The sequence below is a fragment of the Taudactylus pleione genome, unplaced genomic scaffold (assembly GCF_031769625.1).
Source record: "Taudactylus pleione unplaced genomic scaffold, aTauple2 ptg000216l, whole genome shotgun sequence".
Taxonomy (NCBI): Eukaryota; Metazoa; Chordata; class Amphibia; order Anura; family Myobatrachidae; genus Taudactylus; species Taudactylus pleione.
Genome location: NW_028284618.1, coordinates 8,020,722 through 8,038,798, shown reverse-complemented (window position 1 = coordinate 8,038,798; position 18,077 = coordinate 8,020,722). Strand labels below are relative to the sequence as shown.

Genomic DNA, 18,077 nt, shown 5'->3' with positions numbered 1-18,077 from the left:
CCATATAGTTTTTGCCTGAAAGGAGAAGGCCTGGATGGGAGCTTCCCCGCTGTGATAGACTACACGCCTTATCTGAAGTTTACACAAAGGTGAGCATAATACTTTGTGTCTTTTGGTCTCACTTGATAGTTGCATACGGTTCAGTAACTTATAAAGACTTCCTATTCTAGGTTCCTTAGTGACCTCGCACTTAGGGCCTGATTCAGAGATGTATAATAATGCATTCGCTGCTGCGATATCGCATTTGAACACAGCCATGAAAATATGCTAATGACCCACTCTCCGCCCAGTGCTTAGAGACGACCACTGAAAGCATCTCACATCCGCAGCTCACACACAAGACCAGAAACATCGAACGCAGATCAGGATGTCATCAGCCTTCTATAGTGGATACCCCCCTTAAGTCCAACATGACGCAGACATAGCGGGTCTCCAGACACACACAGAGGACTCTCCTGCTGTCAGCATGGACACAGTGGCTAATTTATAAACGCCCATAAAACAGTGTTTAAACGGTCAGACATGCCTGCATTTCTCTAACCTCTCCCCGTTACCTCCTCCAAACGATGATCACCTGTCATTTACTTTGCGAGTGATGCCTCTTTGCGAGCGTAATCTCAAATCAATCACTGTGTGTGCGTAGTGCGGTTTATGCGCAATAGCTAACATTCACTCTATGTAATTATAGGCAATGCGTACATCTCTGAGTCAGGCGCTTAGTGTACTAAGCTTAGGATGGAGAGATCTGGCTGGTGATTGGTGGATGGGCTTGATTTGATGTAGACACTTTCTGCGTTGGCCTCTAACCTGCTTTGCTGCACATGCTTCCACCCCTGTGCATGGTAAAAAAAAAGCAGAGCGGTACTGTAAGGAAGGGGTTAAAAACACAGCGCTGCCCATATCTCACTGACAAAGTTTTGCTATGGAGTCCAGTAATCTTAGAATTGATAATAGACTGTTACTATGTGAACTACATATCTGTAGTGTCCTGGCAGGATCACACTGGTGTTTACGGCAAGGAAGTGTCTGTCTGGGCAGACATGGGAAGCTTCAAATGTGTACACATACTGTACACCTATCCTCAAGTCGCACCAAATAGCTCAGTTTGGCATGCCATGGACTTTGTGACTTATCTGCGCTATGCCCTCTTAAAATATGCCTCTTAAATCTACAACTTTATGCCAATTTTTTTGTGACAAAAATACTAATCCTAAATACTTAGTGCACTATTAGCGGATTACGGCCCTGATTCACCCATGCACACAAGTGCACTCCTAAACGCAGATTTCAGACTATCAGGAATGTGTGTGTGTGCAGGACCCATTCTGCGACTGTGCAATGGGTCCTGCTCAATCGCGCGCAAAGCCCTTGAATGTCTCTGCCTGATTGACAGGTAGAGGCCTTTAAGGGGCGGGGCTGGCCGGCGTTCCCGGAAATGGGGCGGATCTGCCCCGTTTTCCGGGGATGGCCAGTCAAGGGAATTGGTATGATTTACCTCCGGACCCCTGCCCGGCGGTTGGAATCCCGACAGTGGCATCCTGGCAGAGGAGGAAATCCCGATCGTCGAAGGTAAGTACTCACTAACCTATTTCTAACCCTCCCTTTGGGGTGTCTAACCCTAACCTACCTCCCAAGTGCCTAACCCTAATCTCCCCTCTAAGTGCCTAAACCTAACCCCCCCCCCCCTTCCCCGCTGCCTAAACCTAAGTTCCTCCCCGGGGGTGCCTAACCCTAACCCTCCCTCCCCTTAGCCTAACCCTAACCTCCCAGGGGGGTGCCTGACCTTAGTCCCCCCCCCCCCCCCCGGGAACCCTAAAACTAACCCCCCCCCTTCGCGGCTGTCCGCGCCCGGCATCCCTTCATCCCTTCGATCAGGATGCCGGGCGCCAGTCTCCCGGTGTTGGTAAAATGACAGGCATCTAGATTTAGACGCTTGTCATTTAACCCTTGCCGGGAAAAAGCAGCCGGGAAGCCGGCTGTCGGGATTAGGTCCGACGGCTTCCCGACTGCATACCCAGTCCAGAAACTGCGTAGATGTACACAGTCAGCTGGGCTCACAAGCCGGCCGCCGACCACCGATGGCACGATGGTGACCCCAGCCTGCAACCTCAGTCGCTGTGCTAGGATCGCAAATGCAGCAGCAACTGCACCCAGTGTCATACACCACCTGCTGCATTTGCATTATTGCCTGCGTGCAGCTTTACAATTGCAATCCTTGCTGAATCAGGCCCTAAGACCCATAATTCAGGAAAAAGTACACAACCTGGGTAAATCGGGAAAAAGACAGAGATTTGAAAAGAGTGACCTACGCCATGCTTCGTTATGCTAAATCTGCTACTTTATACCTATTTGTTTCAGACAAAAAATGACATTACTAATCCTAGGCATTAAGCACACTATTAGCTACTATTACACTATTAGTAAATTACGATGCAAAATATGGGAATTAGTATTCTGGCACTGGAATCTCTATCCACGGTGGAGCGTCTATGCCGCACCAGGCATCTCTGCAGGGGCATATCTATAATGGGTGCATGGTGTACGGGGCACACGGGCCCCCGGGTCCAGGGGGGCCCACACCGCACACCCTGCACCCATAGGTAATTATACTTACCTCTCTGCCGGACTGGAGCTGTAGAGCAGCAAACACTCACTGGGAAAATGTCGGCGGCCATTTTCCAAGTGATTTGCACATACGCAGAAAAGGTGTCCCTGGGAAAGTAGACGTGGGCGCCATTTTCCTGGAGACCAGTGCATGCACTGTCGATTCTGGCATGAAGCCATAATCTACAGTGCTCAGTGCACCGCTGAGCTGCCATCAGAGAGGAGTGGGCCCAAACGGAGGCTCCCCACGGGGCCCCCTCCTCTCTTAAAACGCCCCTGCATCTCTGCCCATATGGTGCAAATGGGATAGGTTTATGAGGACACATTTGTAGCCGGTTAATGCCCTTGTAAACAGATATGTATTAAATCTTTCATAGGTTCCACCATGTGTTGAGCAAAAATTACATTTTGAAAGAAATAGTTGTTTATCAATGCAATAATCTTTCACAAACAGCCTTTACATGCACCGTCTTGATTCTGGTCAGGGTACTGTTGTCTATCCATCGGTCAGTGGGGGCTGTACATGATGCTTTCCTTCGTATTAAACCAACACAATATCAGAGTTTACAGATTGTGAATTTATTGCACTATCCAAATCATTTCTCCTTATAGGACCCTAACGGCGTACAGGTTGGTTTGTGAAACCAGCCCGCGCACAGTAGATGCTATGCTGCTGGGTTTACTAAATAAAGTTTTTAGCCGATTTAATTAAGCCAACAACATGTGATCTCTGGTTTTGCATACAGTCATTTCAAAAAAGTTACAATTGTTTAGGTGAATGTGAGGCACTTTTATTACTGCACCCGACCCTATACTCTAGTTTGTGCCATTTTTAAAATGCTGTAACCAGTAAGATTGGAGTATTGGTTGTGTACACGGAACTCACACCACGTAACTAATGTGAATGAACTGAATCGCACAATTTCTGCATTACATATAGTTTTATGCAGCAGAGAAATACAGAATGGTAACCTGTTATTTCTCTGTTCATTTGGATATGGAATGGGACTAATATTTGATTCGAATAAGCTTAATCCCTTTCTGAATTCACACATTTAATAATATGGTGTGGACAGCCCCCTGGGAATTATTACATGTGACTGCCATAAATGAAGTGCTTACAGCATCTTGCCAATTGATGATTTTTTTTTTTCCAGCAAGAAAAGACTTTGGGAAATGAAATGTTTTATGAAGTGTAAATAAATGAGAATATTGTAGTGAACTCGTCACCCACACATAATGGAGACCTAGTGTGGCCTGTCCCAATAATGATCCTTTCAGATCACTAGGAACGGATTTGCTACCGCAGCTGCGATGGCACTAATATGGTAATTCAGCAGGAAGAATCACACCACCTGCATGCATCACTGATTCGAGCTGCGTCCTAGGATGCAGCACTGGATCATCTGCAATCCCTTCGCCCAGCTGAGTGACCATGGGGTCACGCAAACCGGCTGCTGGCACGTGCACGTAAGAGGTCAGGAAATATCTTGTCAGCCGATGGAGATGCTTGCTTCTTCAGTCCCACCCAGCAGCGGTGACACGCCTCCATTTTGGGAAACTGAGGCCGTCAGAAACAGTAGCAGACTATCAATCACTGACAGTCTGCTGCCGGACAGCGTGCCGAATATGGTTCTGTGCATGCGCTGATTCCCGATAATCGTGAATCAGGCTCTAGTGTCAGAAATGAGGCATCATGAGATGGATGGGGATGGGTCACTTGAACAATATCATATAAACATAGGAAAGTACAGTTGTAGGACAGGCTGATTTACAAAGTATGCACCCAAAAAACTCAGGGGGTCCATTTACTAAGCAGTGTTGGGAGACAAAGTGAAAAGTGATAAGGTACCAGCCAATCAGCTCCCAACTGTCATTTTTCAAACCCAGCCTGTGAGATGGTAGTTAGGAGCTGATTCACTCCGTCTCCTAACACTGCTTAGTAAATAGACCCCTAAATGTTATACTGTGATCTACAGTAGCATAAGAGCTGAAGCAAAGTATTCCCAGTGCAAAGGCTCAGAGCAGACTAGTGAGGGACAGAAGGGGAGACAGTTTGTGACAGTATAAAGTACAGTTCTGTCCTTGTACATAGCCGCAATATGCTATACAGCGCAAGTGAAAACGGCTACGACGATGGGCACTGCTAACGTATATTTTGCTAGAGTGTGCTCCGTAGTTGCAACGCAATGCAACAAAACCACTTCCAAGAGACTGCACTTATTAATTTGATATGTGACATTTGTATATCTGTCATTCAGAATCTATATGGAGCTTGGCGTGACAAAAAGCAGCAGTCGCTGCATCGTAGCCCATGCAGACTCGGTCGCACACAAATATACAAGTGTCGCATATCAAAAATAATAAATGCAGTCTTGTTAAGGGGGGGGGGGGGGTGCAGATACTGCCTGCCTGGGCGTGCTGGAGAGCCTGGTGAGGGGGCAGGGAGAGGGAAGCAGACTCTCTCCCCAGGAGATCCAGAAAGGGTGCTGCTGAGCATTGCAGCCTCCTCTCTCTCCCTGCAAGTGTTACAGGGGGTGGGCGATCGCAGTGATCATCCCCCTCCCCAGGGTGCAGTGCCATGCACTGTACTTTAAATAAATTACTGTGGGAGGGGGCGTGGCTACACAAAAGACACATTCCTGGCTATGCCTCCTCGATTTAGCCATGCCACATCCCAGTCTCCTGGCCCGTCACTGCCCTGGCGACTAAGACGCACATTCAAGCGAATTAGAATTAAAAAAAAAAAACACTCAGCGCAAGCCCAGTCACGCGGGACCTGCCGCACAGAAAAGGGCGGTTTGGCACGACTGCTTCATTGTGTGAAGTCACATCTGTCATTAATGGGGCGGGGGTGAGTGGAGCCGCGACTCATGTGATAGCCAAGTGGACTTTACCTAGGCCACTGTTTAATATAGTCTTCTTTCCACATATTACATTATGTGACTCTAATAAGCATAAGTACCATAAACTGTCTATAATATCCAAGTAGATAAAATGATTTGTCTAAGACGACAACTGAGGTCTCCAAGTCTGTCTCATTATTATACAGTCAGCGGCATTAGCTGCTCAGCTACTTTTTACACCCAGTAATATATAATGTTATGGAGTGTTTAAATGGTGACTTTAATCTCTGATTCTTGGCAGCAGTGATGAGGGTCAGGGCTTCGTGGGGTCGTGGGTTTATTAATTGGTCCATTACAGTCGTGTATTTCTCTGGGGGACAAACAAGGAATATTTATAGGTGTGTAGATATCCTAGAACAGTGCTGTCAAACTCTGGCCCTTCAGCTGCAGTGGAACTACAAATCCCAGCATGCACTGCCAGAGTTTTGCTATTGGGGTATGCTAAAACTGTGGCAGGGCATGCAGGGATATGTAGTCCCACAGTAGCTGGATGGCCCGAGTTTGACACCACTGTCCTAGAATCTGCATCTCTGGCTGGCGCTGCGGACACTATATGGCAACTTTTAGAAATAAAACACAATAATAATCTAAATTAAATTAACTGCAGCTACTTGGATTGGGGAAAATTGGGGGGAACCACATATTGTATTATTAATTTGTCATGTCGTGTACCCTGATCCCCTCCAGGCCTTTGCTCTATCTTCCCAGCTAGTTACAAAAGACAGTATTATATATGTCAAATTCTACCAGTAAAAATGAAAATATATTTGAGGCCATTAATAGTTGGCTCCTCACATACAGTACAAGCATTGTGTAACTTAGATTTGTTCTAACAATATTTCTAACTCTGTATTTTCCCGGCATCTTGCTCAGCTCGGACAGTATCAGCAGCGATGAGGAAGAACTGCGCACCCTGGGGAGCAGCGGCAGTGAGAGTAGCACCCCAGAAAATATTGGTCCTCCTTTTGTCATGGATGAGAACAGCTGGTACAACAAGTGCAAGAGAGTGGAGCAGAAGTATCGGCTAGCCCTGGAGCAAAAGGTACAGTCAGCCTCTCTTTAGATGAGCGAAAGTAGGAAATCGGAACACATCAAGTCCGTATTGGACATTATTTATTAATGGCTGTGCGTCACTGAGTGCAATCCTATACATTACATAACTGAGGGATTTATGTTTTATTCATCATGCTTTCGGTCACCTCTCTCGGTCACGTGAGGAGGAAGCGTCTTCCCAAACTAAACATGCAGGCAGTGACTGGCGTTCTTGCTCTATAGAAATACACAGGGCCCGATTCGGAGTTAGATGCAGCTGCATCTATGTCTGTCATTTCCTGGTTGCCCGTCTGCGAGTTTACGCTAATGCCACTACAGAGCCGCTCCCTGATGTACGTCCGTGCATATGAATGTGCAAGGGCTGAGACACCCGCTATCAGCGTTCATAGACCCTGAAATATTGATTGGTGCACAATTGAAACTTTCACCAGCCCCATGCTAGGTGCAGCTTTTCCGTCTGAGTATGATCCCTAATGTTAGCAAATAAGTGTCTGTGGGCCTTACTCAGGTATTATACAGCTGCGGGGAAGCGTCTGAATAGCCCTCTCCCAGGAACCCCCGATACATTTCCAATACACTTCTCTGTGCGAGCAGCTGAAATCGCAACTGTGGTTTGGTATAAACATGATTTGGACGTACTTGCAGCGCACAGTAAAGCTCACTATTATGTCACACATCCACACAGCGCATGACTCACAATCGGGCCCATAGTGTGGTTTGGTAGATTGATAAAGGCTGTTGATATCACAGCAGCTCACATGACTGCAGCCGTTTTTTTGTGACCTATAAGAGTCCCCATTAAGAGACAGACCTATGTATATTATCGTCGCACTACTATATGAAAATAAAAATGTTGACATTTAGTAGCCCTTTCATTCATTAACTGGAGTAAGGCAAGATGGAACGTGTAGGTCTTTGAGTGGCCGCTACCAACATTGCGCAGACCTGGAGCAGTTATCCCCCAGCCTCAGGTTAAAAGAAATACAAAGGGACTGATTCAGAGGTGATCGCTATTGCCAGAGCCGTAACTAGACTTGTTGGTACCCTGTGCCAGAAAGAGCATTGGTGCCCCCCTCATTTTTCAAAGGGACATAATGCACCCAAAAAAGGGGAATGGCCTCATGGGGAAGGGCCAGGGAAGAGATGGGGGAGGCCAGGAGATGCTGGGGATGAAATAAGAGGAAGCTATAAGTGAGAATGATGATAAACAGAAACGCCCCCTGACCTGTGGTGCCCTGTGCGATGGCACCAGCCGCACTACCCTAGCTACTGCCCTGGCTATTGCAGCCGCGACCGTATCTTTAGACGAATACTGCAGCCAATAGACTTTGTACAGAGATGCCCACTGTCTGTGGCTAATCCGCCACTGTGCGTGATACATCTTGCCAAGTGTGCAAGCAGCACCTTTTGCATCAGAACACGGTGAGATTTATGCTGAGGAGAACGCAAGTCGCAGATCTTGCCCTCTGCAAATGCGGGGTGTATGCAACTATGGGAGACGCAAAGTCATACGTGCTGCATCATACATAGCTCTGTCACATATCCATTTGCTGCTGAATGGGTGTCACTGGGTGATCATGAGGGCGTTAGCACACAGTCTACAGTAAGTTTAGTGACGGTGTGTCAAGGGCGCGTCAACTGAATAGAGCTCAGTGCAGAGTGGTGTGATGGTGTTATACACCTGTTTTCAGGCGGATCTCTTGCATCGGTGACCAGGCCGGTGAAGATGACTGATATGAAATCAAGCATATGAATAGGGCGTAACGGCTGCATAGGGTGTGTACAACTTTACATACCAGCGAATATACACAATATTCAGGTGTAATTATTGTCGCATTGTGTTGAAGTCTTCATCTGGTTTGTGCAGGTGATCCTCAGCAGCGCCGTAACAGGGCTATGGCTCGCCATGTACAGGCCCAACCCCTGAGCGCTATGACGTCATTATGTTGCACAGAGGCGGTGGAGGCGGCAGCGTCGGTGAAGTGCAGTGCAGTCCTGAGGACAGTCTGATCGACTGCAGCGTGCCCATCTGCAGGGTGATTGAAGGAAGGGTCGTGTAGTGGTGACAGTGCCACCCATGGAGCCCTGCGCTTACAGCGGTGGCACAGGTCGCACACCCTTTAGTTACAGCCCTGCTCCTCAGTGCAGAATCGGGTATATGTCAGGACTACCATTGTACTGATACCAAGTACACTTGTATCTGGTATAACATACAGATGTGACCTCATCCACAATTGCTGCAGTTGCGCCAAAGAAACCACCTCAGCGTGCCAGGTTCTGTGCTACTTGTCTTGCACCGAGGGTCTTTTTCTGTCCAAAAAAATCGTAGTCGCAATCAGATGCTACAAAGTGTTGTACGAGACTGCATTGATTAATTTGATATGCATCACTTGTATATTTGTGTGTGACTGAGTCTATCTGTATATGATTTGTTACCATGCAGCGGCCATGGCTTTTTTTACACAGACTCAGACATACAAGTGTCGCACATCTAATGAATCCGTCTTGTGAAGATGTTTTTCGCATCTGATTGCGACTGAGGCACATTTTCAAGGGAAACCGGTGAAAATAGAATGTTCTGTGCAAGCAGAGTCACTCGGGGTCTGACGGCTTATTCGTGCCAGACATCTTGCATTGCATGGCATATTGAGGCTTATTTGTATGAGGACCAGCAGCGGCTCCTACCCACTTGGACTAGGGGGGCTGTCTGTGCTGCACTGTCTGGAGACTCGGAAGAGAAGACAGTCCTGCGCTGGCCGGGCCTCAGCACCTGCGCAATGGATCTGGTAGGCGCCAGGACCGGCTCATGCGCACAAGCAGTGGTGGGACCTCACAGGCTTCTAGGGACTACATTGGCTGCAGCTCCTAGAAGCCGGGTAGGGGTGTCCGAAAGGCAGAGGAGTGGCTTCCTATTGGGAGCGTTCTCTATGTTAATCGCAGCCCAGACTGGCAGTCCCAATGGGAGAAAACACCTCGCCCTGGGACTGCCTGTCCTGTGTGTGATTGGCAGGTAGCCACTGCCAGTGAGGCCAGAGCACGGACTCACTGTGGTTATACTGGTGAGGTTGCAGCCCCTAGGTAAAATCTGCCACTGATGGGAACACATCTGTATCACTGATTTTACCTTATTCCAAATCCCAACATGTGCATATCAGCAAAGCAAGAATAGGTTTTGGATATATACAGTATTTCATTACTATTCACCATGTAATTCTTTCATGTCCAAATCTTCACCTCCTTTTTTTTTTTCTTTAATCTTCTTTGTCTGCAGCTTAATATTTTCTTTTGAAATTGTAAGTAAAACAAGAGTCCCTGTATTGTGCGATAAGCAGCTCTAGGGTCGGAGTAATGGGATTCTGCGCCCGCTGCTGCCTCGGAATGTTCCTCTATCTCTTACAGTAATGATCACAGAGAGCTGTAAGAATAGTTACGTGTGCTGCACTCCTTATCCATTTGTACAATTTCTACATCCAGGGCAGCAGAACTTTTGAAAAGAACCGGACGAATAATGCAGGAGCTCCGTCTTTATAAAGACCATCATTATGCTCTCGGTATTTACAGTGTAGCCCTCTCAGCATTTCATATCCCAGAAGATGAATGGTTACAGATTAGATGAAATAGGCGTGCTTTTACTTGTGATTATAGACTTGGTCTTCCCAATACAAATTCATGTGTAATACAACTCGCTATATACAGCTACAAAACCCTTGTGCAAGGTAATAGTGTAGAAGTTACTGCATTTTAGGAGCAGACAGTATTTTTGCAGAGCTGATTATGAGTAAAATGATCTGTATCACACCAAAATCAAGGCAATGAAAGAAGGATGGTGAGGGCATGTAAAACAGGTGCTTGCTATGATACCGTTTGCTTAAGCTGCCCTCACCTGATTGGTAGTTAAAATAAAGGGCCTCCTTTATCAATGAGTGATATTCTTGTTATCACTTGTTACTAATCTTAAATGGTGCTCCAACCAATCAGCTGCTAACTGTCATGTGTTTGAAAACAATGACAGTAGTTGATTGGTTGGAGCACCATTAAAGATTAGTAACGAGTGATAACAAGAATATCACTCATTGATAAAGGAGGCCCTAAGTTCATTGGTGGTTTGTCAGCATAAACTAACTATTTCCGAATGCTTGACTGACGAAGGATAAAACAAGCGCTCCATGTTTGAGCCCACAGGTGTTTGAGTCCTAAAGAAGGACCATTTGGGAGGATGTAGGAATAAGTCCCTAGAATAAGGCTGAAGGCTGAAAAACACTTACTGTGGGTATATGTTCCTGGGGAACTGAAGTGACTTCCTTCAGTATTAAAAGTATACTTTTAATTGAATGCACTATTTGTGTTAGCAGGTATGTGTCTGCATCTAAATCTTCTGTATTATAGCAATGTACTTTAATTAAGTTGTTGTGTTTTGGGGGGTTTTTTGTAATATTGTAATTAAAGTTTTATATTTTTATTTTGTATATACTTAGTAGCTTTCCTTGTCGTGCAGTGGGGCAGACAGCAATTGCCACTAGACAAATGGACTTGAATGAGCTCAGAGCTGACAGTCTTTGGGTCATGTCCGATACTGTTTTATACGTTTCTTATGCACCAGTAGCCCCTACATATTGCACTTCACCATAGAAGCACATTTCTAGCACACTGTGAGCAATGTCATAAAAAGCATCACACACCTAAATGACCCATGTAATAAAGACCGTGCTCCTGTAGAAATTCTCCCGCCTCCCCTAAGCACACTTCTGGTTTGCAGGGCTTCTCCCGGCACTGGAGAGTAGGTGTGCCCCTTAATGTGTGCTTGGTGGGCCATCCAGTTGCACTGGTGGAAAGCCAAGGCATTTTGTGGTATTCTTCGTAAAGTTAGTGGCACAGTGTTAGCATTGCTGCCTCACTGCACTGGGGCCATGGGTAATATCTATGGAGCTTGTATGTCCTCTGGGTGATTACATGGGTTTCCTAGGAGCTCCAGTTTCCTCACACAGTTTAAAACTTTTTTTTTTTTGCTCTCATCATCGTTCAAACCATATGCCTGATTAGATATTTGGTGGGTGACCATATAAAGTTGCTTTGTGATGGAATTTCTGATTTGATTTAATTCAGAATGAAACCTTGAGTTACAGAGGTTGACCCTACACTGTTCCTGTTTCAGGGTTATCTTGAAGAGTTGGTCCGCCTGCGGGAAGTTCAACTTTCTGATTCAGCCTCCCAAAGCAAGTTATTAACTCAGAGGATTAAAGATATAGAACTGAACCACAAGCTGGAGAAAGAACAGCTGGAATACATCATTGTAGAGCTACAGGACCAGCTGTAAGTATGATGAAAAAAACTCTTAAACTGCACCCGTTACCTCCGTACATTGGAGGCGTGCGGAGAATGTGGGCACGTACATCCCGAAGGCAGCCTCTACTCCTCCGTAAAGTGTCTCCATCCCTGATCTCAACTGACACCCAGGGGAAGAGACACACTTTTTGTATCTAAGATGGCCGATCTGAAACTGTTGTATACCGAAAAGAGCAGTTTCACTTCGGCCATATTGGATTCAAAATGAGGCTGCCTCTTCCCTGGGAGCAGGCTGAGATGACAAAAACCGTAACCTCCTGCGGGTTGCCTATGTCCCAGGGTGGGGTGGTTAGAGCGAGTAGCTGATGTATCCCTTATACCTATGACTGCCGGCAGCCGATTTGGGATTGGATGGAACCAGACATGTCTCCTGTCTTGCTTGTCATGACTATTGCTCAGACTGCAAAATTGGCTGTCTCAATTGTATTTAAGCAATGGATGCTCTTTCATTTTGCATTGGTGAGAATACACTGTGATTTACACAGCAATATTTTTATGATCAAACCTCATGCTGACTTTATCATTTCTGAAAGAGCCTCTTAATGATAATTAGAGATGCTGTCTTAGATAGAAGATATAATTAGTGTGTTTCATTCAAAGTTCAGTTTGTGTGTGTCCGGGTGTTTGCTCATTAAAATCTAGCACTTGCTGTTTTGTCATGCTGGAGATTTGGAGAGATGCTAATAATAATAGTGATACGGATCTATAATTTTTGTCTATCACAGTAAAAGTGCTAATTACAGATGGAATATAAGAAAAGTACTTTTAAATACAGACCTTACTATTCAGTATGGGTCATGACCCCAAATGAGTTTGAATGTATTTAAAAGTAATCTGATTTTGATTACAAAAAAAATAGAAAAATGTCCCTTTGCTAGTGCTAATTATGCAAACCTATTAGATGTACATTAAAGGGGGACAGTTGTGAATCTAACAGATGTTGACCATTGTCAAATGTATAGTTTTTTTACCCCGTGCATTTTATACTTCTGCTTTAGGGTTCTTTTGTTATGCGTGTCTGTGTTTAAGGTTGTGTATAGTGTGCAAAGCAAAGTTAGAACCAACCGAAAGTCAATTAGAGTGTTACAACATTGCCACTAGCACATAGGTGGATGTTTGGAAGAAAACGAGTCAGACCAGCATCGGTTGATGCTAGATCCAAGTTGACAGAAGGACCTCTGATGTCACAACCATGTGACCGCAACGGCAGGGCCGGTCAGCTACCACTGTTACTATCCATGTGGGCATAGGGGGGAAAATAAACCTGTGGCGAGCAAAGCGAGCCCGTAAGGGTACACTTTTGGCACCCTGTTCTGATTCTTGCTCCTCCCCCTGTTATCGCGAGTCACATGCTTGTGACATCACAAGTCCTGTTAGACCTACCATGCGCTCCAGCGGCTCTATTCCCGACTTCCCCTTATGCCAACATGGTGTGTCTCATCACGTGTAGCCTGGATGGTATCCCATGCTGTACTGCGTTGTCAGGTGGCCAGATGGGTAACTATAGAAACTAGTGACTCCACCACCACCGATGGAAATCTGAGCTCTTAATCAAAACAGGCATTATGTATTGGTGCACAGCCATTATTTACTATCATAGGCAACTATGAACACTGGTGTCTTTTTTTTTTTTTTTCTCTCTTTCTCTCTCTCTCTGTATATATGTGTGTGTGTGTGTGTGTATGTGTGTGTGTGTATATATATATATATATATATATATATATATATATATATATATATATATATATATATATAGTATGTATGTATGTATGTGTATATATATATATATAATATATATATACCTATACCGTATATTCCATAGACAAAAACCTTACGGTTTCATATGTCTCGTTAAGGCTTCTTAGACATGAAAATTCACAAAACCTATGGAATATCTGCTACTCAAACTTAAAAAATGCAATGAAATTCCGAAATCATTAAGGCTAACGCCTTAATGGACGTGTTCCTTGCGCAATACAGATATGGTATGTCATCACACAGTGTGGTTAACTGCAGATTGCTGTCACTCACAAATGGTGGAGTTGCTAATTCACAGAATTGTGTGCTCATTGGAATGCACACATGCAGTCTATGCAACTGAGGTCTGAGCATTTATGTGGCACACACTGCCCAGAATCATCCCATTTGGTCACCACAACAATTCCACTGGATTGCAATATACTTCTCAATCCATACATCTATCTCATTTAGAATAGACATTCAGCTCCCTAATTTCTAAAACTATCATACTTTGTCTATGCATGTACATTTTCTTCCCTTATATGCCTCCATGCTACTCTATCATCCCCAATACCTACTGCTGTGTGGTCTCCCAACTGTCATAGTCTGTATTCCCTCATCCACACCAATCTGTCTATCCCCATCAGCACAGCCCTGTCTTCCTGCATCCATGCCACTCTGTTTCTTTCTATCTGCACCACTGACTTCCCCCCAGCCACGCCAGTCTATCTTCCTCTCATCTGTGCCACTTTCTTTCCTCCATCTGCACCACTCTGCCCCCCCCATCCGCACCAATCTATCTTCCCCACTCCTTATTGTTGTGTGTTCTCCCTGTATTCTCTCATCCGCACCAATCTGTCTTCACCCATCTGCGCTGCTGTCATCCCAGGTCCATGACATTCTGTTCCACTCCATACATGTTGCTCTGTCCCGCCAAACTATGCCAGTCTGTCTCCTACCCATCTGCATCACTTTGGTGGATGTTTGGAAGAAAACGAGTCCGACCAGCTCTGTGAGAGTGCTGAATCTGCAGTTAACCACAGGGTGTGATGGTATGCCATATCTGTATTGCACAAGGAACACGTCCATTAAGGCATCAGACTTAACGATCGTAATTTCATTGCTTTTTTACGTTTGAGTGTCAGAAATTCCGTAGGCTTTGTGAAATTTCAGATCCTGTCTAAGAAGCCTTAATGAGATAGATCCTGTCTAAGAAGCCTTAATGAGACATATGAAACCATAAGGTTTTTTTGTCTATGGAATTTCATTGCTTTTTTCGAATTTAACCATCAAGGACTGGAGCAGAAAACCGGGCCACCTGCAGGGAAGAAGGGCAACAAAATGGTGCACTAGCGCTGGTTTTGCAAGGGACAGCACACAGTAGGTGTTTCGGGAGTGTAGAGGGAGAGACTGCTGTGGGGGCAGCCTGCAGGTTTGCGGGGCAGGGCACATGGGCAGCAGTGGAGGTGTGGAGCAGTGGCAGCAGTGGGCGCAGTGCACAGGGGCAGCAGCAGGGGACAGAGGGGCCCACTGGTGCTTATGGTCCGAGAACGATGTGCTCACAATGTGATATCGTGAACGATTTCCCCTGAACACTTTCCGGCACTCCAGGACATGATATGGTGCTTAAATAGCACATTTTGACGTAAGCACTATCGTGGAAGATCTAAAGATAGATGACTGCATGCACGGATCAGTGAGATCCTTGATGCAGGCATCTGTGTAAAATAAATGATTCAGAGATGCACGCAAGGATCAATGCGATCCATGCGGCTTGCATCTGAGAAAAAAAAAAATCAATTAGACACTGATGCATGGACAGATCAGTGAGACATTTAAAAATAAAATTTTGTGTCTCCCCCCACCCCACAACTCCTCCCTAAAGCACAACCAGCCCCGGGATTTCTACAGCCGGTCCTGGTTGTGAAAATACACGGGAAAAACAACATAGGTGTCTCCTGTATTTAGCACAACCAGCACTGGGCTCTGAGCCAGTCCTGGTTCTAGATATACAGGGGGAACAAAATGTGTAGGGACCCCCTGTAAATTCCAGAACCAGCACCAAACTTTTTCTAGCGAGGGAGTAATGGCACAGCCAGGGGAGCCCATTCACTGGGTCCCCCGTCCAAAGCATTACCCCTGACTGGTAGTTAGACCAGGCCAGGGAACCCTGGGGAGTTGGGGACCCCCCCAATAGAGGTCCTCCTCTGCTGGGCACCCCAAGCCTGTGCTGATGGCTTGGGGCTATCCCTGGCACCCCTGGGTGGTGGGTGCCGGGTTGATTGTGTATAAATGTAGTGCATATGAAAGAGACAAAAATATTGTCTTTTGCAGGAGAACTACAGGTCCCAGCAAGCCTCCCCCACATGCTGGTACTTGGAGAACCACAAGTACCAGCAAGCGGGGCATTAAGGGCCAGCTGGTACCTATAGTGCCCCTGTAAAAGAAATATTAAAATAAAACAAGAACACCAATTATTTTAATATTTAATTTTCCTGCACTTTCACCTGGGGGGTGGCATCTTTTTAAGCTCTTTTACATGGCTGCCGCCTTCCGCAGGACTTCCACGGTGACTTAACCTGGAGGGCGGCGGCATTAAGCTCTTTTTCATGGCCGCCGCCCATCTGGGACTTCCCCGGCATCTTCTTTCTTCGGCAGATCTTCACTGCTGCCTACCCGCCATCAGACTGCAGTGCAGCTGCCTCGTGCTGGCTTATATAAGCCAGACAAGGGGGCGGGGCGATGACATCGCAATCCGTGATTGGCTCGGCGGCCATCTTTAAATTTAAAAAATGGCGCTGAGGAGGAAAAGGTGAGTATGTTTTACTAAAATTTTACTTTCAACGGTGTGTGTCTTGTGTTTATTTGAATTTTTATTTTGCTGTGGAACTGGAGGTACCAGCGGGCCTGTGATGCCCCGCATGCTGGTACTTGTGGTTCTCCAAGTACCAACATGCGGGAGTGGAATTACCCACCCTTGCTAGAAAGGGTCCAGTGCTGGTAAATACAGGGGAACCCTACTAATTTTTTCCCCTGTACTTCCAGAACCAGGGCCGGCTCAGAGCCCAGTGCTGGTTGCGCGTAATACAGGGGGCCCCTACGTCGTTTGTCCACTGTATTTAGCACAACCAGTGTTGGGCCTCCAAAGCCCGGTGCTGGTTGTTCTTTTGGGGGTTGGGGGGCATTTTTTTTAAACACTGAAGCAAAGGCAGATCTCGCTGATCCATCCATGCTTCTGTGTTTGTTTATTTATACACAGATGCAGGCATCAAAGATCTCCCAGGATCCGAGCCTGCATCTGTCTGTGCACGATGGATCTTGTGCTAATTTTTTAGATTCAGCCTTAATATAAGGGCACGACTGCCCTTATAATATGTGTGTATATATTATTATATAATTTGGCAAGATGTATCAAAGATTGCATATAAAATGCCATAATTTGCTATCATGATTGTGGACTTACTGGCATTTGTGCATCATTTAAAACTTGCCAGGACAGCTCCCTGATACAGTATGTAGCTGTCCCTTCGATGTACCTACTGTACTTCTGGGTTTCAGACGCTGTAGTGGTTATATAAATGAGCTGCCATCAGACTGCATGTTCGTAAGCCATGGCTAATACAGTGGCTAACTCCATCTGAAGATGTCATTGGGTATCTTGGCCAAGTGCCGAAAAGCTGCACTTTCCAGACCTTGATACATTTGGCCAGATCAGCAACCCCATAGAAACCTATGGTCAGGACAGAACTGCCAAGAGACTGCAGCAGATCTCTCCTTTATCTACTGCAGACCCTGATCTTACATATGGGGAATCCCAAAGTGGCACGGAAAACCTCAGAAAATGGCAGTTTCCGGAGTATTTAACTCCCTTCGATATCTCACACATTCTGTAATATGTTAAAAAATTATGGGCTAAAAGAAAAACATTTAAGAGATCAGTTGTTTGAGTATTTTTGAACAACTGGCTCCCTGGGAAAAGCAGCAGGAAGCACTTACAGAGAGAAACACCTGGATAGCTGCATTTGAAATAAATACTATTCATCAATTGAGGACTCGAAGGGGATTCCTACCTCATTGTGATAAAAAATACTTGTACAGCTGGGGTGGAATGTATCATGCATTATACAGTATATTGCATGAGACGCATTCCGCTACTTATCGCATGCCTACCGGAGTCTTAACGCTGTATGCATGAATAAATGCGATTAAACACGGAAAGGACAGCTCTTCCGATGAGAGCTGTCCTTTGCGTTGCGAGGACTCCTGGGTCTATGACTCCGGAGTCCTATTATGCATGTGCAAACCGTGGGCACCACTTTTATGCATTTGTGGTTTGCGTGCCATTTTCGAAGGCCTGACCGCACTTTTAGGGTTGATAAATCTCACCCCTGATCTCTTAACATACTTGAAATAAACCTTATCAAAGTGAGC

At 45.7% G+C, this 18,077-nt stretch overlaps 1 protein-coding gene across 2 annotated transcripts in view; it reads left to right on the top strand.

The window, feature by feature from the left end:
- The window catches only part of RUNDC3B (RUN domain containing 3B), a 275,604-nt gene that overhangs the window by 173,029 nt on the left and 84,498 nt on the right, over positions 1–18,077 (top strand). For both annotated transcript variants that reach the window (XM_088478631.1, XM_088478630.1), the window contains exons 6-8: positions 9–89; positions 6,384–6,552; positions 11,716–11,873. In XM_088478631.1, the coding sequence (XP_088334757.1) occupies positions 9–89; positions 6,384–6,552; positions 11,716–11,873 (408 nt within the window). The remainder of the gene's footprint in view (positions 1–8; positions 90–6,383; positions 6,553–11,715; positions 11,874–18,077) is intronic.